We start from the raw sequence: 23,928 nt of genomic DNA, 5'->3' as shown, positions 1-23,928 counted from the left end.
CGAGAGATGAATTCATAAACCACATCATTTCAGGAGAGACACCCTCCCAGCAGTGTTATCCCAGTCCCTTGGGCCGCTGCCACATACCACAGTGTCATAAGGCATTGTTTTAGTTTGGTATCGTTTGGGAGATCACTCTGCTCTGGTCCAGAGTACACTCTTATAGGTTTATCTACCAAAAACCTTGATATACAGCATGTAATTTACATAAAGACAGTGTCACGGAGGCTAAGTGTATGACCTCTGGCTGTCCTTTGCAGAGCTTAATGTCCATAAGAATCTCTGTCTGGATCTGTAATCTCCTAAGCCACGCCCTATAAATTCCATCTGTTCTTCACAACTGTATCATAGTGTCTTCTGTGCTTAAGGACCATGTGGTGAACATCAGACCAGCTACTTACCTGAGTTGCTGTATCCTCCAACATAGCCAATCAGGCTAGTCCTCTGAATTCATTCTAGAAATTTAGTTTTCATCGCAGAGCCCTTATGACTTGCTCACATGGATTGCATGTGAGGTATGAGGGAAAGGAATTGAGGCTGCCTGTTATGTTTTGGGTATGAGCAACTGGGTGGATGATGGTACCATTTACTTAAAGGGTAAAGATTAGAAGGAAGAGATTAGAAGGTTTGAGTCAGAATGGTACCATTTACTTAAAGGGTAAAGATTAGAAGGTTTGAGTCAGAAGACCAGGAGTCTGTTTTTGATACCTTAAGTTTAAGCTTCCTTTTCGACATTTGAAAAAACAGTAGGATACATGAATCCAGAACTCAGGACAAGAAATGGTTTGGAAAGGTAAAGGATATAGGTAACATTTAATGCCATAGGCCTGAATAGGAGATGAAGAAGTAAGGCAGTTGTCAGTGTGGACAGCTGTTTTGAATTTTGCTATGGAGGGAAGCAGAAAATTGAGTGATAGCTCGAAGAGGTTGTAAGGTCAATTTGGGTTTTTTTTAATGGGAGGTATGAAAGCATGTGTGTAAGCTGAAAGAAATGAGCCAATAGAAAGGGGGGAAATGATGCATAAAATAAAAGGGATAGTTTCAAGAATTGATTTCTAGAACTGATGAGATGATATGGGCCCCACAGCACAGAGGTGGTGCTAGTGGTAGAGAACCCTCCTGCCGGTGCAAGAGACATAAGAGATGTGGGTTTAATCCCTGGATCAGGAAGATCCCCTGGAGAAGGAAATGGCAACCCACTCCAGTATTCTTGACTGGAGAATCCCATGCACAGAGGGACCTGGCAGGCTACAGTCCATGGGAGTGCAAAGAGTCAGACACGACTGAAGCAACTTGGTACAGCACAGGTGGAAAAGTTAAGCCTTTGATAAGAGCAGTTCCATTGTAACTGGTTCTGAACACAGATTCAGGTAGATCGGCTTTTGGTAAAAGATATAAAGGAGAGTTGATCTCTGATGCTTCCATTTTCTGACTGTAGTATGAAGTGAGGTCATCAAAATTGAGGGTTGAAGGAGGTGGTATTGAAGGTTTGAGGAGAGAGAGGAAGATGGGAAATAGTCTTTTCAGCTTGAAAGTGAAATTATTAGGAAAATAGAATTTCCAGACATTGAATACCCATCTTTGTGTAATGTATTTCATAGAACATGTTAGTAGCTTTTTCTTTTCTTTTTAAAGCATCCTGATATGTATGAGAGAGCAGTGCTAAGAAAAGATCATCAGAAGAAATACGGAGCAACTGTGGATCTTTGGAGCATTGGGGTAACGTTTTACCATGCAGCTACTGGATCACTGCCATTTAGACCATTTGAAGGGCCACGTAGGAATAAGGAAGTGATGTAAGTGATTTCTCCATTTAAAATTAGAAATAAATTTTTAAATGTATATGTCTTACTTTATTTCATCATGTTAGAGAGGTACACTATTGATCTAGCCATCATTTCTGATATTTTATACTGTTTGATTTTTTAGTAAGAGTACAACCCTATAAAAATGTATAGAGATACTGTTTCATACTGTGTTTAACTATCTTATGTACAAAGTATAAATGGCATCCATATTTGGTCCATCCAGTCTTCGGTCCATATTAAAAATATTGTGCCTTCTGAAATTTCTTTCAGCACTATTTAGTCCTTTTTGTGTGCTTATTAGTTTTTTTCCTCCATATCACTAAAAAAATTTAAAAATACTTGCATGAAGTAATAGAACCACCAATAGAATTAGTGGATCAAAAAGAAATGTGAACTGACCCAATTTCTTTAACTATTTCAAAAATAACATTTAATGTAATATTACTTTTCTAGTGTTGCTGTTTCAGTCCAAAACATTCTGTTGAATGCGTTTTACCAGTACATTATACATTTATGCAACTGCCATAGTTACTAGGAAATTATTACTATATATGAAGTCACTGTTATAAACCAAATAATGGAAGAAAAAAGGGGTGGATTGTTAGATGTCAGATTTATTATAAAACTCATTTGTACATTGGCTGCACATCTTTCTATTTTGAAAGAAATTAGTGTTTGATCTTGCCTCATGAGAAACAGCCAACCTCTGTACACGTAAAACTATAAGGTGAGGTTATGAATGTTATTCGGTTCAGTGAAGTATAACTCACTTGACAGCCTTAATGTGTTCAACTGTTCTTTTAGATTTTGACGTTCTTCTCAAAATCTTTATATATTTGACCCTGCCTTTTATAAGTGGAGCTTCCCTGGTGGCTCAGATGGTAAAGAATCTGCCTGCAGTGCAGGAGACCCAGGTTCGATCCCTGGGTGGGAAAAATTCCCTGGAGGAAGAAATGGCCACCCACTCCAGTATTCTTGCCTGAAAAATTCCATGGACAGGGGAACCTGCTGGGCAACAGTCCGTGGGGTCACAAAGAGTCAGACATGACCGACTTTATAAGTAACACTTTATAAGTAATAATCCCGAGTGTAAACATACAATCTTTAGTCTTAGAAAATTAGGAACATATTTTTTCTTTTGTTTGTTTGAGGAGGTAAAACTAGTTCTGCTGATACCATGACTTTTGCTAAAACCTGAATGTTTTCCAGCAAGGAGAGCATATATATTTGTGGGAAGAAGTTATCCATTAGTGTACTGATTTTGGTATAGCATCATCTTGAGGCCATTTTACAGCAGTGTCCTTTTTATAAAATCTCTTCGTTAATGAAGACTTAGAGTCAGGTTCTGTCTTTCCTCATTAAACATAAAGTGTGCCCAACAGTTAATCATGCTTTGCTGTCATAGGTGTTTTAAAGCAGTATCAGCATGTATTGCTGCACTAAGAATGGGTTAAATAAAAGTGTGATGCTCTTTAGTAAAGAAAACATGACTCATAAACAACTGGGAATACCTGGCACATTCTAGTACCATTACAAGAATTTTTTTCTTTAATTGCACAGAAACTAAACTTTTTATGAACATTGATGCTAATGAATGTTCAGAAGCACTTTAAGAAATAATAAGGGTTGTTTTCCTTGACTATTGAGTGATGTATTCCTCTCACGTTATAGGAGTGTTGATCCCTCAGAATCTTATTTACATGTTAATAAATGTATTTAGATATGTATCTTAACAAAATAAGTTTTTTCAAGAGTTTATAAGCATTACCTTAATTAAGAATTCTGCCATTCATTCTATTCACATCTCTTCTTGCATTATTCTCACATATCTCTACTTAACTTCTCCACAGTCTGATCCTTCTCACATGAATGCAACTTATTTTTCACATTAATTTCCTTCTTTGAAAAGTCTCTTAGTGCCCAAATCCTGGCTGCCTCTACTGAAGTAACAGCAAGCAGCTCAGATTAGTTGTTCTGGTTTCTTCCACTTTTTTAAAGAGTATGTTAATCTGCTCAGAGCACATTCATGTAGACATTAAACAAATCAAAAAATTGTGAGAAATACTGTCTATAAACTTATATAAGATTCTGATGTGTTATGATTTACATTTTCATCTTGAAGGCATGAATCTCTATTTCTCTCCTAATTTCAGATTTTGTGTTAGAAAGGGCTGACACCTTTAAGGCTGCTTTCATTGCCCCACCTCCATCATTATTAGTATTCTTTCATTTCTTCATGCATCTCTTTCTTGAATTCATCTTTATTTTTATCAGCATCATCAAGAAACAGATTAAGTTTGGCTTTTAATTTTGCTACACACATCTAATCCTGTAATGTGTATATATTTTCTCAGCATGCAAAAACTTTCTGATACTGTGGTATGTATAGTTTTATCTCTTTTTTTTAAAGAAAGCTACTGTTCTTTCTGTAGTAATTTCATGGTCCAGTTGACTGTGCCTTTGGATAAGATGAGTAAGAGGGATTAGATGCCTTTTTCCTGGTCTAGAGAACATAACTTTCTGTAACATAACTTTTTTTGTGTTTGCTCAATTGTTTCAGATGGAAAAATGAATATTTTTGTTGTGAACATCAAGATGCTGTTACATGGCACTCTGAGAGCCCAAATGAAAATTAATTATGGCATATGTAAAATAATCATACAGCCACTATTCTACTTCAGTCAGTCAGATTCAAAGTGTTTTGATTGTTTTATGGATCCTGTGAACATCAGTCGCAAAATTTTGTCTAGTAGATAATTGTAGGTGCAACTGAGGAAGTATTTTTGCAGACCCCTTTGATAGGCTCTGCAGTAACAAACTGCTTATTTTAATCTGCTTTTATTCCTCCCAAGGTATAAAATAATTACTGGAAAGCCTTCTGGTGCAATATCTGGAGTACAGAAAGCAGAAAATGGACCAATTGACTGGAGTGGAGACATGCCTGTTTCTTGTAGTCTTTCTCGGTAAGAATAGTGTATGTACCCTGTTCTCTTTGATGTTGGGATCTTTGTTGATTGAAGTCACCAATACTTAAGTGTAGTTTTGTTCTTAATTTTTCAGTAGATGTTATTAAAGCATGCCTTGATTTGTAATTTTTTTCTTTGTGGCAATGTAAAGATTGATTTGAGTCTATGTAAATAATTTTGCCAGATCTCTTTTAAGACATAGAGCATTCATAAATTTTTCAGATTGCTAATCACTGGTCTTAGAATTGTGTCCAGTGTGGGGTTCCAGCTTAGGACTTTGGTGTCTCTTGTGCTGACCTTCATTATAACAGAGCACAGATAGTGGTACAGATAGGAATAACTAGAGTTCTAAGAAACAAACATTGAAGAAGTCTAATATTACCCTCATTTTCAAAAAGTAATCATATTATTCAAAAGGTGAGAAATAACAGTTTTCTACTGCTTTTTCCAGCATTTCAAAAGTTCATATGGGTCTTAATATAGCAGCCAGAACTCAAATTATACATGAATCCTGTTATCACAGAGAGAAATTTAAGGTAAAGGAAATTAAAAGTAGAGAGTAAATTTTTTTTTCTGTTGTATCTTTTTTTATTGACGTATATTTGATTTACAAAGTTGTGCTAATTTGAGAGTAAATTATTTTAGATTTTACTCTGGAAATAAAGCCAAGACAATCATCAGTATTTAGAATTTGTAATTACTGAGTTACTTTCCATTTTTCTTGACTGTGGGGATTGTATAATCCACAAGTGAACATACATAGATTATGTTCTATTGGTTTAATGCCTGTTAGAATCTGTGGGTGCTTTTTGTATTACTTTCAACATATAAGTAAATAAATATGTTTATTCAAATATTTATTTAGACTGTACGTATATAATATATATACCACAAGTTAATGAAATATGTCCTGTCATTTTATGTGTTAATATCTGTGAAAACTCATTTAAACCAATAGTTCCAGTGCTGAAATCATTCTTGAAAACCACTGGCCTGACAGTTTCATTTTTGTGTGTTAAAAGTCTCCAAAACTAAATTGTGTCATGCAACTAGAATTACCAAAAGAAAGTCACTTTATTGGAGAGCAGAAATTCAATGTTATAATAGTGATCTGTGTTAAATTTTGATTTAGAAAAGTACCCATTTTGGAAATCTTGGGCAAAACTGATAAAATTTAAAGGGGTCAGGAAATGAGCACTCTGTGTTTAATGTTTAACTATATTGCTGACATTCATACAGTGTTTTGGCAGTCTGAACTATAGATTGCATATTTCAGGAGGATAGTAGGCCTTATCTGTCTAAATTATTCTTCAGTACACTAAGTTATAAATTTTTTTAATAAAAATTGCTTAGGTATCAAAGTATGTTATATGATTTTTTTAAATACTAAGGACTTTGAGTACTAACAATCAACAATGAAAACAATTACCAAAAATGTAAGAACTACAGAAAAAAGATAACCATCTTCTTTCTCGTATGTATTAGTCAAGACTAGACAGCCAGTGAGACAAACCTAACTCAGCTGTGAGTGAAGACAGATATAAGTGAAAAATAGATTGACGTTGTAATTCAAAGTTCATGTGTGTATGTAACTCAGAGCTCCACCGAATCCTCAGATTCAGATTGTTGTCAAGACGTGGTGGGCTTTCCCGGTGGCTCAGCAATAAAGAATCCACCTGCAATGCAGGAGATGCGGCGAAAGACCTGGGTTTGATCCCTGGGTTGGAAAGATTCCCCAGAGAAGGAAATGGCAACCCACTTGAATATTCTTGCCTGGAAAATTCCACGGACAGAGTCTGGTGGGCTACAGTATGTGGAGTTGCAAAGAGTCGGACACGACTGAGCATGCACATGCTGAGTACACACACCTTAAAAACTGTTAACAGACAATTATTTCATTGTCATGTAGTCAAGAATATATTTTTAAGATGACTTGAAATCCCATAAGTGAGTCTATTTAAACGTATTTGAAAATTCAGGTAGTGCATGAGAAAGAATTAAGTTCCTTCCATTCTTTTTTTTTTTTTTTTAATTTTTATTAGTCAAAGATTGGAGGCTTCCCTAGTAGCTCAGATGGTAAAGCATCCACCTGCAATGCAGGAGACCTCAAATTCAGTCCCTGGGTCAGGAAGATCCTCTGGAGAAGGAAATGACAATCCACTCCAGTATTCTTACTGGAGAATTCTATGGACAGAGGAGCCTGGCGGGCTACAATCCATGTAGCCCAGAGTCGGACAAGACTGAGCGACTAACACAGTCAAAGATTATTCTTAGTTTAATTGGCATTAATTGATTGCTAAATGATTATAGTGATTTTCCTTCTTGAAGAAGTGTGCTACAAAAGGCATATGAATTCAGCATAAAAAATTAGGTGTTGGAGTGACATATTAAAAGGACATTCATGACCCTGAAGTTAAACCATTATCCTCATGACCACAGGGTTCCAGTCAACTGATCTCACCTGGATAGCCATGTATATACAATGTTAGGATGTTTGGAAAAGTGAGAAAACTAGGGAAGGAGAAAATCAAAGAAAATAACATGTAAAAGCCAACATAAAAATACCATAACCCCTGGTTCATTGACAAGTAATATTAAATCAAGGTCACCTGGCTTTCCAAAAAGTTGGTAGATTTTTTATGATTTTAAATTAATCTTATCTGATAATAGTAATAACAGTTCCTTTGATTTGTTGATAAATATTATGATTTTGTACTTAGATTCTTCCTGTAACTCTTTTCAATACTATTTTAGGGGTCTTCAAGTTCTGCTTACTCCTGTTCTTGCAAACATCCTTGAGGCAGATCAGGAAAAGTGTTGGGGTTTTGACCAGTTTTTTGCAGAAACTAGTGATATACTTCACCGGATGATAGTTCATGTTTTTTCACTACAACAAATGACAGCTCATAAAATTTATATTCATGGCTATAATACGTAAGTACCTCTTTATATTTTTTCCTATATCATGATGTTATATAATAGTTATGTATCTTCACAAATCAGGTGAAGAAATAGATGCTTCAGCTTCATCAGATGTACCCATTTTTGGGTAGAAAGTGTTAGAAAATATTTGAGTGCTTAGTAAATTACTTTTCATTTATCTTTGAAGTAAAAGGATTAATTTTCTAAAATTTACAAGTAAGCTAACTTGTTCTTAAACTACAAATTTTACAAGACTATTTTCCTTTATGTGCCTTCTTTCAAATTACTTAACCACATAACTGCAATTAGCATTTACTAATAAATGAGCCAGGTTGTATTAAGAGTATTGTCCTGTCACTTAAAATATTAAAGCATGAGTCTTAAAGATAGTTTGTGTAATTATTTGCATATGTGGCCTAAAGCCCTTGAGTGCTGGGGAAAGACCCATTCCTTTTATCTTAAAAAAACAGATTATACCTACATGATAAAAATCTACCCATGTGATAAAACTACATATAACTAAATCACACACACCTGTACCTGTGGAACTAGGGAAATCTGAATAAGATGTGGATTATGTCAGTATCAAGGTCCTGATTATAATAGTGTACTATACTTATGCAAGATGTTACCATTGGGGGGAAACTGAGTAAAGAGTATTTAGTGTCTCTCTATACAATTTCTTTCAATTGCACATGAACCTACAGTGATATCAAATGTTTCTTTTAAATGAAAGTGGAAAGCATTACACCCATTCTATATGCCTTAGTTTCTATTTTAACAAGACTCAGGTAGCAGTTTTGATGCCTCATGAAATTAAAAAAGAGACTTTCACTGGTTATGTATTAAGGAATAAAATCAATTAGATGGAATAAAACTTTAGACATTTTGTCTAATATCTGTATCCAATAAGGGGCTTCCCTGGTGGTTCAGATGGTAAAGAACCTGCCTGCAGTGCAGGAGACCCGGGTTTGATCCCTGGGTCAGGAAGATCCCCTGGAGAAGGTAGTGGCTACCCACTCTAGTATTCTTGCCTGGAGAATTTCATAGACAGAGGAGCCTGGCGGGCTACAGTCTCTGGGGTTGCAAAGAGTCAGACACGACTAAGTGACTTAACACTAACATTACAATATTATAAACATTGAAAATAATATAAATAGAATGAATAAAATAATATTAATAACATTAGGTTCAGTTCAGTTCAGTCGCTCAGTCGTGTCCGACTCTTTGCGACATGAACCGCAGCATCACCAACTGTATCGCCAACTCCCTGTCCATCACCAGCTCCCAGAGTTTACCCAACCTCATGTCCATTGAGTCGGTGATGCCATCCAACCATCTCATCCTCAATCGTCCCCTTCTCCTCCTGCCTTCAATCTTTCCCAGCATCGGGGTCTTTTCAAATGAGTCAGCTCTTCGTATCAGGTGGCCAGAGTATTGGAGTTTCAGCTTCAGCATCAGTCCTTCCAATGAACACCCAGGAGTGGTCTCCTTTAGGATGGACTGGTTGGATCTCCTTACAGTCCAAGGGACTCTCAAGAGTCTTCTCCAACACCACAGTTCAAAAGCATCAGTTCTTTGGCACTCAGCTTGCTTTATAGTCCAACTCTCACATCCATACATGACTACTGGAAAAACCATAGCCTTGACCAGATGGACTTTTGTTGGGAAAGTAATGTCTCTGCTTTTTAATATGCTGTCTAAAATATATTAATCATCATTTATATTTTGGTGCTTAATAGCCTGAATAGAAATGTAACATAGTTAGGTGTTGGCCACTATTTCATTGTAAGAGTGTATGTGTACATAGAAAGCCCATGCCAAAAATCACAGCAGAAGCTTTTTGGCAGAGAAAAATCACAGCATTGCTGCTGGAATGTTGATTTGTTTCTTTTTTTCATGAATCTCTTTAGGGAGAATCTACCTTTTCCCCAAAGACATCATTTTGAAAATACCTGACTTTATTAGCTTATTTAACACATATTATATACTCATGTTGTAAGTGATGTTCTTAGTTCCTTATGTATTTAAGTCATTTAGTCCTCACAACAGTTCCGTGAGGTGAGGACTGTTACTCCATTCTGTAGATAAAGAAACACAGCACAGAGAAGTTAAGTAGTTTAAGGTAGTAAGTAAGTGGTAAGCAAACAAACTGAAATGAACCCAGCTGTTCTGACTCCAGTCAGTGACCCCAAACTGTCTTCTGTATTGGCTCCCATTTATGAAATATTAAGACTCCTGTGAATTGCACATATCCAATATAGGTGTCCAGACATAAAAATGTCTTGGAATTGACTGCCATCTCGACAGACTATGTGGATTTTCAGTTTAGTAGACTTTCTAGTGTCCACATCAACCCAGCAGCATTTCTGTGGACTGGTCACGATCTGAAGTTTTACTGAGAAATGGATGTCGTGGCACTGGTTTTAAAAAAAATTTTACCTCTTATTTTATCCCAATTATGTTGTCCTTTTCGATTTTTCTCAAACAGTGCTACTGTATTTCATGAACTGGTATATAAACAAACCAAAATTATTTCTTCAAATCAAGAGCTTATATATGAAGGACGACGTTTAGTTCTAGAACCTGGAAGACTGGCACAGCATTTCCCTAAAACTTCTGAGGAAAACCCTATCTTTGTAGTAAGCCGGGAACCTCTGAGTACCATAGGATTGATATATGAAAAAAGTAAGTTGGGATTTTTCTTGTTGTTCTTACTAGCCATTAAAAAACAACAACAAACTGGGGATTCCCTGGTGGTCTAGTGGTTACAGCTCCACACACTCACTGCTGAGGGCCTGGGTTCTGTCTCTGGTTGGGGAAATAAGATCCCACAAGACATACAGCGCAGCCAAAGGGGAAAAAAAAAAACACAAAAATGATTGTCATCTTCATAAAGTTGATTAATGATGACATTAATATGGAACTTTTATAAATATAAAATTTGTAAGTTAATCGAATGAGTAGTAGTGAAATTTAAAATCCTCATAGGTAACCAGATTTGACAGTAAATATTTTGTTTATAATATGGTGAAATACTTTGTCATACACGTTTTACTGTAGCTCTCTGCTTTTAGTATTTTACTAACCCTCAGAATGACCTTTTGTATCATAAATTTCAACAAATGTTTATTGTTTCTGGGGTGAATAGGACCCTTTGCCAGACTTTGGAATCTAAGAATAATTAACTGTATGTTGGAATCTTTTAAATTATTAATTCTGATGGTGCAAAAAACTTACCTGGATTTTTACATTTCTAGTTAGATCTTTAGGATTTGATTTAGATTTAAAGAAAAGCATTGAACTTGTTATGTTGGAATATATTTAAGAAAAAGAGGTGAAACTCCTTAGAAGTAGTGCAGGTAGTAATTTGCTAAAGAATGAGCTTTTTTTTTTTTAAACCAGAAAAAGAACGTTAAAGAGTTTTATCACTAATGTTTAATTTAAAGGTAATTTAGAGGTTAATGTTTAATTTGGAGGTTGATGTATAAAGGATAAAATAATGCATTTTTAATTTCTGATTTTAACTATTTTATTTCATATTTCAGTTTCCCTCCCTAAAGTACATCCACGTTATGATTTAGATGGGGATGCCAGCATGGCTAAGGTTAGTATTTAATTAAATTACTATTTAAACATCTGAATTAAAATTATCAATAACAGAAGCAATAAAAAGTATATCTTTATATACACCTGTATAGCTTAGGAAATTATTCATTTAGATTGTTATCCATTACAAATTGTCTCATGTTCTCTCTTCATTATATCTTTTCTTGAACTCATAAGAAAATGTTCTCCATTGAGACAATGCATGTTTACCATTGCTATATTAAGGATGAAATGTTTATTGCAATTATATCTGTCCTTAGCTTTTAGGAACTAGTAGCTTTATCCTGTTTTTAATGATAAAAATAGGAATGTTTCAAAATTTTTATGTGAAAGTTTTTCTAACGCTATACCACAAGTTAGCACCAAATATTGACACTTTGTATTTCTTCATTAGGCAATGACAGGAGTTGTGTGTTATGCCTGTAGAATTGCCAGTACCTTGCTGCTTTATCAGGAATTAATGCGAAAGGGGATACGATGGTTGATGTAAGTAATGGATTGAAATTTGAAAATTGATCTTCACATAGGCCTCACTAAATAACTGATCATCTCTTCATGGGTACTTTACCTCTTGAGACTAGGTAGGGTCACGTGCATGATTTTTACTATAGTTCATTTGTTTCACATTTAGTTTACAAAACATTTAGCAGCTTTTTTTTTCCTTAATTTTATTCCTACAAAATATAAGACAGGACCAATAGTATCTGAATTTTAAAATTATTTTAAATTAAATTTTAAAATTTGAAACAAATCAGTAGAAAATGGGACTTCCCCAGTGGTCCAGTAGTTGGGACTCATGCTTTCACTGCCGTGGTCCCATGACCCTAAGGAGTGTTTTGTGGATGAGTGTATATATCCTCACAGAAGTGGAGAATGAATGGTCTCTTAAAAATCATGACTCTAGTTCTATACAACGTCATTTGAAGCTTTTGGGTTTTATAGACACATAATGATGGACTCATGGTGCTCCTGGGCTTTAATGCTTATGACAGTTTATATATACCCAACTCACACCTGTCCTTCCCCTCTCGCAAAAACATACATGAAGTGTTTCATCATTCTTGTTGTGCTGTTTTTTCTAAGAAGAAAAAAGTATAAGCCTCTTTTTTTTTTTCCTGTCACCTTTATGTTAAACCTGTCATTTATGCTTCTAATATTTTTTATGTGTTCACATACCCAATTTGTAAACCTATGCTTTTCTCTTTCCATTAAGAAGCCTGTTTATTTTTGCTAAATGGTTTCTGGAAAGATCTAAATGTTGACTTCATTCAGTATCATAGCATTGTTACTAACAGCTCTTGTTTTTTCCTGCTCTTTTCTGTCCAAGTCACAGCTCTATGAACCTTTTATTTCTTTACTTATTAGTTTTTAGTTCAATAAGTCATAAGAAAATAGTTTTTCATGTAGACCACTATTGGCAAATATTTTCAAATAGTAAATATTTTAGACTTCATGGGCCACAAGTTTTCTTTGTTTTCATTTTGTTTTTACAAACTTTAAAAATGTAGATACTCTCTTTAGCAGAAACAGGCATCAGACCTTAGTTTGCTGACTTGATATAGATCAGAAGCTCTTCAGTTATATCCTATGTTACCTTAGAGATCATATTAATTGATTTAAAGTATAAATCAGACAGTAGTCTACTATGAACAGTAAAAATTAATTCTGGTGGTATAAAATGTAATGCTGTTCAGCTTATTTGTGTGGTTGAAGGTTAATTTTTATTCCTTAATGTAATTTTAATGCCTTAGATTTACAAATTATTGACCTGGTAATGGTTTGTGCCCTGAATAAGTGTTACAGAGATGCTTTCAGTAATAAAAAGGTAATTGGCTTTCATAATATATCAAGACTATTAAGAAGTTTGTCTGAACAGAAGGTAGTACAGCAGTGTAATTAGTGAAAGACAGCAGCAAATAAATAATTCCCTAGATAAACTAATAGGAATATTATTATTTTTTAGAGAATTAGTTAAAGATGACTATAATGAAACTGTTCACAAAAAGACAGAAGTTGTGATCACGTTGGATTTCTGCATCAGAAACATTGAAAAAACTGTGAAAGTGTGAGTAGATTGCCATCTTACTGATAATGGTTAAAACGTTAACTATTATTCCACTTCTGTTTAATTTGTTTAGTTATTGTTAACATGATATAGCATGCCATGCAAGTCTTTCTGTTAAGGGACAACCTTAGATTAAGTCGCTTCCTCACAAGGGCAGAAATGTCCAGTTGTCTCAGTAAGAAATGAATACCATCTCCTTGGTAGCATTTTCTCCTTCCCTTTGAAAAGGAAAAGGAATCTGAAATAGAAACATTTCATTTTTTTACCTTGCTAAGCAGACACCTCTGCATAGGAAATATAAAACTTGTAATCAAGGGAAGTAGGAAGTTATTCTAAAACTGTATTTTGAAAGTATTTTTAGAATTTTGGGATTATTCTTCTGTTTATTCTTCACTTCAGTCGCTCAGTCATGTTCAACTCTTTGCAACCCCATAGACTGCAGCATGCCAGGCCTCCTTGTCCATCACCAACTCTCAGAGCTTGCTCAAACTCATGTCCATCGAGGCGGTGATGCCATCGAACCATCTCATCCTCTGTTGTCCCCTTCTTCTCCTGCCTTCAGTCTTTCCCATTATCAGGGTCTTTACCAATGAGTCAGTTCTTTGCATGAGGTGGCCAAAGTATTGGAGCTTCAGCTTCAGCATCAGTCCCTCCAGTGCATATTCAGGACTGATTTCCTTTAGAATTGATCGGTTTGATCCCCTTGCAGTCCAAGGGACTCTCAAGAGTCTTCTCCAACACCACAGTTCAAAAGCATATTCTTCAGTGCTATATTAATAAGTTTATTCTTATTTATATTAATATTTAATTGACTCTTACTTATTATTCTTTAGTTTACTCTTACTGTTACTTAGTTTACTCTTACTTATTCCTGAGAATGCATTTTGAAACACAGTGATATTTTAAACTGCCCTGTTACTAGGCTATAGTATTTGTACTGCATAGGAAAAATAATAACTGAACCTGTATATACTGCTGACCTCCATTAAGTCAGAAATCTAGTATTTTGATGATTATCCTGGTGTAAGACTGAAGTAAAGTTGTCTTTTATAGTTTATCTCTTAATCTGCACATTTATAAATACAAATATATAAAATTTCATTTTTACAGAGACATCAAGTTTTCTTGGAATTGTTTATTATAGGCTTTGCATTCAATATTCTGTTTTTAAATCATTATGATAATAGGTCAAATATAATTTATGAAACATCTTCTAAAATCTATGCTCACTTAATTTTTCTGTACTTGTTTTTGTACAGATATGAAAAGTTGATGAAGATCAACATAGAAGCAGCAGAGTTAGGTGAAATTTCAGACATACGCGCCAAGCTGTTGAGAGTAAGTGTCTACAAAATTATAATAATTGTAGGTTCATAGGCTATTCCTTTGGTGACAAGATTAGAAATGAACTGTCCTAGAGAGATGATGTACCTAAAGATCTCAGGAGAAATAGTAGCCTTTTCCCACCATAGAAAACTATTTATAATTATTTAAATACCCTTTACTGCTATGATGTTCTTCATGACATTTCCAAATGCCTTCTTTGTGTTAAGCCCATTTTTCTCTCTCTCTTCTCTTCTCTCCCTGTCTGTCTTTAGAATTTACAGTGCTCTTGTGTTGCTTTTGTGGAAATTAAAGCAAATTCATAAATGTAATTTGACATGCAGAATGTATAAACTTGTTTAGAAACAGATGCAAGTTAGGAAAATCTTTTCTAAATATTTTCTAAAATATTTAGAAAATCTTTTCTAAAATAAAGAGTAAGGAAAGATAGATTTGAGTTTTTCAAGGCAGTGATTTGTTTCTATAACTAAAAAAGAAATTAGGACAAAATCTCTGCTGAAAAATGCAGTAGCATTTCAGGTAATCTCTGGATCTCTTATTAAAACGTGTGATAGAAGAACACTATATATTGAGAACTGACTCCTAATCCCAGATAGGTCCCTGTTTACCCAACGATTCCTGCCTGGCTACTTAAGCAAGCCCTTCAGTTCTTTGCATTCTCGCTTTTTTCTTCCTTAAAATGGGTAGTCTCTTACTCTGCTTACCTCACAGGTTATTGTACCAATTAAATGAGATAAATAAAAATGCTATATATACTTCTGCAAGCTTTTAGTATTTTAAGTATTCTTTCATGAAATGGATGTTAAAAGTTTTAGAACTTGCTATTATACTCCTTTTCTCTTTCCAAGTAGAAAATGTCAGAATGCATCACATAAAAGGATATTACTAGTCCATGAAACTTTCTGTTCAGTTTTACTGTCTACACTTTAATGATACTGGGTTAAAACAAAGTGAGCTTCTTTCTATAGGTTATGATCAAAAAGTTTGAAAAATGTTTTATAGAATAGACTTGAAAAGTCAGAGAAACAGGAAATAGTTTCCCCAATATTTGTCCATATTAAAATATAGGCAGTCATCTTGCTGTAAATGGTTTCTATTATTTTTTCTACTTTTGTGTTAGAACTTGACTTACCAGCTCATCTCAGAGCTTGACTTACCCGCTCTCAGAGCTTGACTTACCAGCTCAGAGCCCTCATGGCACTTTCAAGTGCCAGTGCCATTTCAGCACTTTGGATTGAAATTGTATGTTTTCTTTCATGGAGTCCAAAATGTTTCTCATTTTTATGACATTTTTGTGAGGACTTAGATTTCGTAGGAGAATCAAAGCATGGATGGTTAAAATATTCATGGAGTCTTACAAAGTCAGGGCTTTAACTTCAGGCCATTTATTTTTCACCAGATTTCAGTATTTTTCCTCATACATGTAGAGTTGTTATGGTTCCTTTCCTAATGGAGACCTCAAAATTTTTTTCCACCATAAAAATAAGATACATAAGTTAGAAAAGGTTATGTATATACATACCAATCAGAAATGATTATTAAAAGTTCTGTTCAGTGTCCTGCAGCAGTGATTCTCAGAGTAATTCTTGAAACAGCAGCCTCACCTCACATGAGAGCTTGTTAGAAGTGTACATTTGGGGGCCCCAGCTGTTGAATCAGAAACGGATGGTAGGGCCCAGCAGTCAGTATTGCAAGCTCTCCAAAGGATTCCGATGCTGCTAAACTTTTGTCAATCACTGTTTGGTTGTCTTTTTATATATATTATTAAATTACTTTTTTCCCTATGTATATACAGTTTTTTTGTTTGTTTGTTTTGTTTGACATTATAGTAAAGGCATTTTCCAGGTTTTTTTGGTTGGTAATACTACTTTTTATTATTTTTGACTGTACTTCAGCATGTGGGATCTTAGTTCCCCAACCAGGGATCAGACCCACACAAACTGCTTTGGAAACGCAAAGTCTTAACCACTGGTTGGCCTGGAAGTCCCACTACTTTTTAAATAGACATTTAATAATATTACAGCCAAATGATTTATTATTAGTTTTATTTTTTACCCCCCTAATAATGTTGGTCCTTCAGGTTGCTTGCTATTTCACACACTTTTGTGCTATAAAAAAATAACTTTGTCCATAAACTATTTTCCATATTTTAGAACTATAAGGTAACACATTCTTAACATTAGTGTTAAGAAAGATATAAAACATGAAAAGCAAAATATGTATTTGGCTATATAAGAATTTAAAATCTTTTTTTTTTTTTTTTTTTTTTGTTGGTCTGCTCCACATGGCTTGTGGGATCTTAGTTCCCTGACCAGGGATTGAACCCTGGCCACTGGCAATGAAAGCATGGAGTCCTAATTACTGGACTGCCACGGAATTCTCAAGATCCCTATATGTTAAGTGAAAAAAAAATGTTAAAGAACAAATAGATCGAGAAAATGAGATAAAGCGTTTTTTTTTCTTTTTTTTTTTTTTTAAATCAACACAGCTCATGCAAATGTATAAAGTGAAGTTACTCAGTCATGTCTGACTCTTTGTGAACCTATGGACTATAGCCTACCAGGTTCCTCCATCCATGGGATTTTCCAGGCAAGAATACTGGAGTGGGTTGCCATTTCCTTCTCCAGGGGATCTTCCTGACCCAGGGGTTGAACCTGGGTCTGCCACATTGCAGGCAGACTCTTCACTGACTGAGCCACCAGGGAATTTTTTCCCTAACAAATGCATAAGGAAAACATTAAATCTGCAGTAAATAGACATAGAACAGTTAGAAATGATTTAAAAATGAGTAGATCCAAGTGAAACTCTTGGGGTAAAAAGTTCAACCCTGATAGTAATAGAAAATTGCCTGTTAGGATAACAGTAAGATACCATTTTGTCTTTCAAATTGACAAGGTTTTAAAAATTATCCCTTCTCTCCAACCTTACCTCAGTCTTTTCCTGTCTCTTTTCACTCTGTGTCCATTTATTTCTCTGCCCATTTAAACAAATGAGCACACACATAACTCTGGGCCAGGCCTATTTCAGGCAGCAGAATAGCCACAATGACTAAGATCCCTGCACTCCTCGAGTTATGGGTATTTGCAAAATACTCAGTTCTAACTCCCTGTCCTGAACTGGCTTAAGGCTTTATCTCCTTTTCCTTGCTGTGAGTGATGTTATGGGCTGGATTGTGCCCTCTAAAATGATATACTGGGAATTCTCTGGCAGTTCAGTGGTTAGGACTCCATGCTTTCACTGCCGAGAGTTATGGGTTCAATCCCTGGTGCAGTAACTAAGATCCCACAAAGCATACAGCACAGTAAGCAAGCAGGCAAATAAGTAAAGACTGTATAATACCAATGCTAACAGAGTAGAGTGAAAAGGGCACATTTGTTGCTAGTAGCTGCCTAAACCATCACTTAAAACTTCATTTGAGAAACAATAATATGTATCAGGACATTTAAAATATTTAAATATATTTATCCTCTAAGTCTAACCATCTTTTCTTTGTAAGTTATACAGGTACTCAGATCTTTGGTAGACAAGTGATAAATTTATTAAGCTTAAAATGAACAGGGTCTTAGATGAGGTTTCTTTGCATTTTTTGTGTTTACAAGGACTTCCTTTTTTTAATCTCTAAACAAAGAGAGCACAATTTTGCATACCTACGTTTATACTTGGGGTTATGCTAATAATTCTCCTGTTTGATTTTCATGAGATAGGGTACTAACCATACTTTGTAACTAAAGAAACAGAAGCGTAATTGAATGATTACAAGTATTTTGTGTGTTTTTTAAAGAGTATTTGATGTAAGCAGTGTTTATAAAATGTATTCATACTCATGTTTTATTATCATATTGTCATATGATAATTGTCATTATCATATTGAATACAACCTAAGAAACTGTGTTTGCATTTAAAGGTAAAAATAGTTATTCTGACTTTGAAGTAATCTTCAAAAGAAATACTGTTGAGCTCCATTGGCATTGTGATTTTCATACCTGATTTTTGGTAATCTGGATCTAAACACTTTGGTTTTATTTAGCTTTCCAGTTCTCAGGGAACAATAGAAACCAGTCTCCAGGATATTGAAAGCAAATTGTCTCCAGGTGGATTACTTGCCGATACATGGACCCATCAAGAAGGCACTCATCCCAAAGATAGACAGTAGGTTATAAGTGCATTGGTAGTTTCTGCTCTGATTATTAAATGTCCTTTTTCACATCGACCCGATTAATTTATTTGCATTTTTCTTCCTAAAACAGTGTAGAAAAGCTACAAGTCCTGTTAAATTGCATCACAGAGATTTACTATCAGTTCAAAAAAGACAAAGCAGAACGTAGTAAGTAAAATTTCCCATTTGTTAATCTGATGAGTCAGTCCTACTGGTTGTAATTCAGTTGAATTATTTGCTATATTTAATAAAGATGTCTACATAAGTGATTTATTTCAGAGACTTGATTTCTGTAAGGAAAGAGGTTGAATGTATTAAAATTTCAACCTTTTGAGTGTTTCAAATCAGGGATCATGGTCTCTAAAACCTCTAGTGGCCATGCACGTAAAAGAGAGGAATGAGATTCGCCAGTGGAGACTGAGGGGAAGTAGAGAGGAGCCCCTCTCTGAACCTGCCCCCATCAGAAGGGGAGAGCCTTCAGATTGACCTAATTGTTTTTCCAGGCTTCCTAGATCTCAAGAGAAGCTAGAAATAGACTTTACTAGAAATATCGTGATTTTTAAATGTTGACTTTTTTTTTTTAATATTAGCAATATATAGACCAAACAAAAGAATTTGTGGGTTATATCTACCCATGGGTCACAAATTTGTAACATCTGCTTTAAACTCTTAAGCCTTTTGAAGTAATAATCTCAGAAAACAATTGCCTGTGATTTTATGATTCTACATTTATAAAAGTAATATATATTTTTATTTTTAGGACTAGCTTATAATGAAGAACAAATCCACAAATTTGATAAGTAAGTATCTAGCTTATGGTTTTTTAATTATATTTATTTATTTTAATTGATGATGGGTTTACAATATTGGTTTGATTTCTGCCATACATCAGCATGAATTAGCCATAGGTGTACATATGTCTCCTCCCTCCCGCCTCCCATCTCCCACACTTTCCCACCTCTCTAGGCTGTGACAGAGCCCCAGTTTGAGTTCCCTGAATCATAGCAAATTTCCATTGGCTGTCTGTTTTATGTGTTCGTATATATGCTTCCATGCCACTTTCTCCATTCATCTCACCCTCTCCTTCCTGTCAGATTATGTTTAATAATTTTGTTTGGTTATATTGTTAGTGAGATTCTTTTTGAAGTTGTGACTAATCACAATAAAAAATACATCTTGATATTAGCTTTATATAGAGCTGTTACTGAATGTGCAGATATATGAGGCCTGCTCACCTGGCTCCCTAGTTCAGAGGTTAGAGAGAGAGGAGAATAAGGGGGACAGTCTTCCTCTGCCTCCTGTGCTCTGATTACGGAAGGACAGATACTAGGGAACATAGGTGAGGGCACACTTAACCACCTCCTTAACCTTGACCTCATTCAGTAAATATTTTTTGACCATTCTCCACTATGAACCTTCTTTTTCTTCTCTTGCTGCTATAATGTCTGTCTGAGAAACCTTAGGCGCTTTCTACTGTAAATATCCTAAACCCACAACAGTCGTTATGCGAAATAAATTTCATATATTTTAAGACTTTAATATTGGAAATAGAGACAGTGACATTGCTTTAAGCCTCTGATCATTTCTAAATTACAGGCAAAAACTATATTATCATGCAACAAAAGCTATGACCCACTTTACAGATGAATGTGTTAAAAAGTATGAGGCTTTCTTGGATAAGTCAGAAGAATGGATGAGGTAAGTAAACTTTTGGGGAGGCGATTAGTGGTTGGCTGTACAATATACAATCTAACCTATAGTACACATTTTAAGTAAGGGTAATATTTCCTTAGACTGCTTATTAATCGATTCTTTTTGGTTTTCAGAAAGATGCTTCACCTTAGGAAACAGTTATTATCCCTAACTAATCAGTGTTTTGATATTGAAGAAGAAGTATCGAAGTATCAAGACTATACTAATGAGGTATAGCTTCAAAATTATCTAGAAAAAAAGCCTTTTTCCTATTAGAAAAAATTAAAATTCTTGTCAGTTTATATCTGATAATGATTGAAAAGAGAAATAGGATATAATATGCCTGTATTCATCTCCACTTGCTCATTTGTGATATGTATTTTTTTAATATACATAGTATAACATTTAGCATTTAAATCATTTTTTAAAATATTTATTTATTTAGTCTTCCCTGGTGGCTCAGACAGTAAAGAATCTGCCTGCAACGCAGGAGACCCGGGTTCTATCCCTCAGTCAGGAGGCTCCCCTAGAGAAGGGCATGGGCACCCCGCTCCAGTATTCTTGCCTGGAGACTCCCATGGACAGAGGAGCCGGCAGTACAGTCCATGGAGTGGCAGAGAGCGGGACATGACTGAGCAGCTGGCGCGCCTGTGTGTGTGTGTGCCTGTGTCCGTCTCAGTTGTCGCAGGGGATCTTCCGTTGTGGTGAACACACTCTCTAGTTCTGGCGCTCGGGCTCTCCAGTTGTGGTGCAGACTCGAGAGTGAGTGGGCTCAGGAGTTGTGGCTCCACAGCAGGTGGGATTATTAGTTCCCCAACCAGAAATCAAACCCGTGTCCCCTGCACTGTGGATTGTTAACCAGTGGACCACCAGGGAAGTCCATGTGATACATATTTGAGCCAAGTTTCAAGAACTTAGATGCTGTTAATTATAAAACGTCTAATAGATCATTTTTTATCATCTAAAAAGTTTCTTTTTTAAGAGTTTTAGTGTAAGTGTTATTGATAGTTTTGAAATCACAGCATAAAGCTGTAACGGGCTTATTAAAACCTGTAACATTTGTTCCAAGATCTGTAGTAAGTATTCTGTTTCGTGATTGATGTGGAGTTTTTGTTTTTGATGTTTTAGTTACAAGAAACTTTGCCACAGAAAATGTTCGCAGCCTCCAGTGGAATCAAACATACCATGACCCCAATTTATCCATGTTCTAACACATTAGTAGAAATGACTCTTGGGTAAGAAATTTATTATTTGGTAACTATAATGTTTCTATTTGTTTTTATTTTGTTTTACTTGCTCTTTTATTTTGAAATGTTTTATATTTGTTAGGAATACATTTGCTAATGTTATTTAATGGCTTAGATCAATCTAGAGAACTAAACATACTATAATCATAGAACATTTGCTTACTTTTTTTAAGCAGAGATGCTTTTATCTTTATTTTGAATATAGTATGAAGAAATTAAAGGAAGAAATGGAAGGAGTAGTTAAAGAACTTGCTGAAAATAATCATATTTTAGAAAGGTGAGTAATTAAAAAAATCATTCTGCCTGGTGACTATGCAATTGAGTGCATACATATATATCTATACTTGTATCTGTCTTCCTGAATCAATAGGTTAAGCAGTGAGAAAGGAGTATTAAGTCAGAACCCTTAGGTTTTGTGAATTTCATGATGCCTTTTAATGTTTGGGGTTGTTTGGACAAAGAAAAGATAATTGTGATTGATTTCACTTTATAGAAGCACTGGTTAATATTAGATTGGTGCAGATGTAATTGCAGTTTTGGGTCATGAATGTTAAATCATTATAACGAGGCTCAAACACATCTTTATTAGTCAAAATGCTGCTGCTGCTAAGTCGCTTCAGTTGTGTCCGACTCTGCTACCCCATAGACAGCGACCCACCAGGCTCCCCCGTCCTGGGATTCTCCAGGCAAGAACACTGGAGTGGGCTGCCATTTCCTTCTCTAATGCATGAAAGTGACAAGTGAAAGTGAAGTCGCTCAGTCGTGTTCGACTCTTAGCGACCCCATGGACTGCAGCCTACCGGGTTCCTCCACCCGTGGGATTTTCCAGGCAAGAGTACTGGAGTGGGTTGCCATTGCCTTCTCTGTATTAGTTAAAATGCTGCTGCTACTGTTAAGTCACTTTAGTCGTGTCCAACTCTGTGCGACCCCATAGACGGCAGCCCATCCCCCGTCCCTGGGATTCTCCAGGCAAGAACACTGGAGTAGGTTGCCATTTCCTTCTCCAATGCATGAAAGTGAAAAGTGAAAGGAAGTCACTTAGTCGTGTCTGACCCTCAGTGACCCCATGGACTGCAGCCTTCCAGGCTCCTTTGTCCATGGGATTTTCCATGCAAAATAGGCACCATTAAAATCAACAAATATTTACCAATGAGAGATGAGTGTGTTTATTCCTATAGCGTAAAAATCCATGCTTCGGGATTTGACGAACTCTTGGAAAGAATTTTCTGCTTCCTACTGGAAGCATTTTCCCTGCAAAAAGTTGTCCAGATGCTTGAAGAAGTGGTAGTCAGTTGGCACGAGGTCAGGTGAATATGGCAGATGAGGCAAAACTTCATAGCCCGATGTGTCCAGCTGTTAAATGTTGGTTGTGTGACATGCTGTTGGGCACTGTCGTGGAGAAGAATTGGGCCCGTTCTGTTGGCCAGTGCTGGCTGCAGGTGTTGCAGGTTTCTGTGCATCTCCTCCATTCGCTGAACATACTTCTCTCAGCTATAATGGCTTCGCCAGGATTCGGAAAGCTGTAATGGACCAGTTGGGCAGCAGACCACCAGGCAGTGACCATGACTCTTTTGGGGTGTAAGTTTGGCTTTGGGAAGTGCTTTGGAGCTTCTTCTCGGTCCAAACACAGACCTGGTCATCGCTGGTTGTTTATATAAAATCCATTTTTCGTCCCACATCACAACCAGTTGAGAAATGGTTTGTTGTTGCATAGATTAAGAGAAGATGACACTTCAAAATGACAGTTTTTTTGGATTTGTGGTCAGCTCATGAGTCACCTGCTTGCCAGTGCAGGAGACTTAAGAAATGTGTTCGATCCCCCTGGGTTAGGAAGATCACCTAGAAGAGGGCATGGCAACCCACTCTACTATTCTTGCTTGGAGAATCCCATGGACAGAGGAACCTGGTGGGCTCCGGTCCATGGAGTCTCAAAGAGACACAACTGAAGTGACTGAGTACGCATGCACGCGAGGTACCGACTTCTCGAGGTTTTGCACCTTTCCAGTTTGCTTCAGGTGCCGAATGACCGTAGAATGGTTGACATTGAGTTCTTTGGTAGCTTCTTGTGTATTTGTAAGAGGATCAGCTTTGATGATCCTCTCAGTTGGTCGTTGTCAAC

General features: G+C 35.9%; 1 protein-coding gene across 1 annotated transcript in view; it reads left to right on the top strand.

Annotated features, from left to right (window-relative positions):
- The window catches only part of TBK1 (TANK binding kinase 1), a 43,960-nt gene that overhangs the window by 16,124 nt on the left and 3,908 nt on the right, over positions 1-23,928 (top strand). The window contains exons 6-20 of the mRNA XM_015094769.4: positions 1,636-1,796; positions 4,661-4,771; positions 7,529-7,708; positions 10,188-10,384; positions 11,245-11,303; positions 11,700-11,791; positions 13,269-13,370; positions 14,630-14,708; positions 18,742-18,863; positions 18,962-19,038; positions 19,631-19,670; positions 20,467-20,568; positions 20,697-20,793; positions 21,691-21,797; positions 22,015-22,086. Coding sequence (XP_014950255.1) covers positions 1,636-1,796; positions 4,661-4,771; positions 7,529-7,708; positions 10,188-10,384; positions 11,245-11,303; positions 11,700-11,791; positions 13,269-13,370; positions 14,630-14,708; positions 18,742-18,863; positions 18,962-19,038; positions 19,631-19,670; positions 20,467-20,568; positions 20,697-20,793; positions 21,691-21,797; positions 22,015-22,086 — 1,598 coding nt within the window. The remainder of the gene's footprint in view (positions 1-1,635; positions 1,797-4,660; positions 4,772-7,528; positions 7,709-10,187; positions 10,385-11,244; positions 11,304-11,699; positions 11,792-13,268; positions 13,371-14,629; positions 14,709-18,741; positions 18,864-18,961; positions 19,039-19,630; positions 19,671-20,466; positions 20,569-20,696; positions 20,794-21,690; positions 21,798-22,014; positions 22,087-23,928) is intronic.

This window comes from Ovis aries, chromosome 3 (genome assembly GCF_016772045.2).
Source record: "Ovis aries strain OAR_USU_Benz2616 breed Rambouillet chromosome 3, ARS-UI_Ramb_v3.0, whole genome shotgun sequence".
NCBI classification, from domain to species: Eukaryota; Metazoa; Chordata; class Mammalia; order Artiodactyla; family Bovidae; genus Ovis; species Ovis aries.
This window is presented reverse-complemented; position numbering and strand designations above follow the sequence as displayed.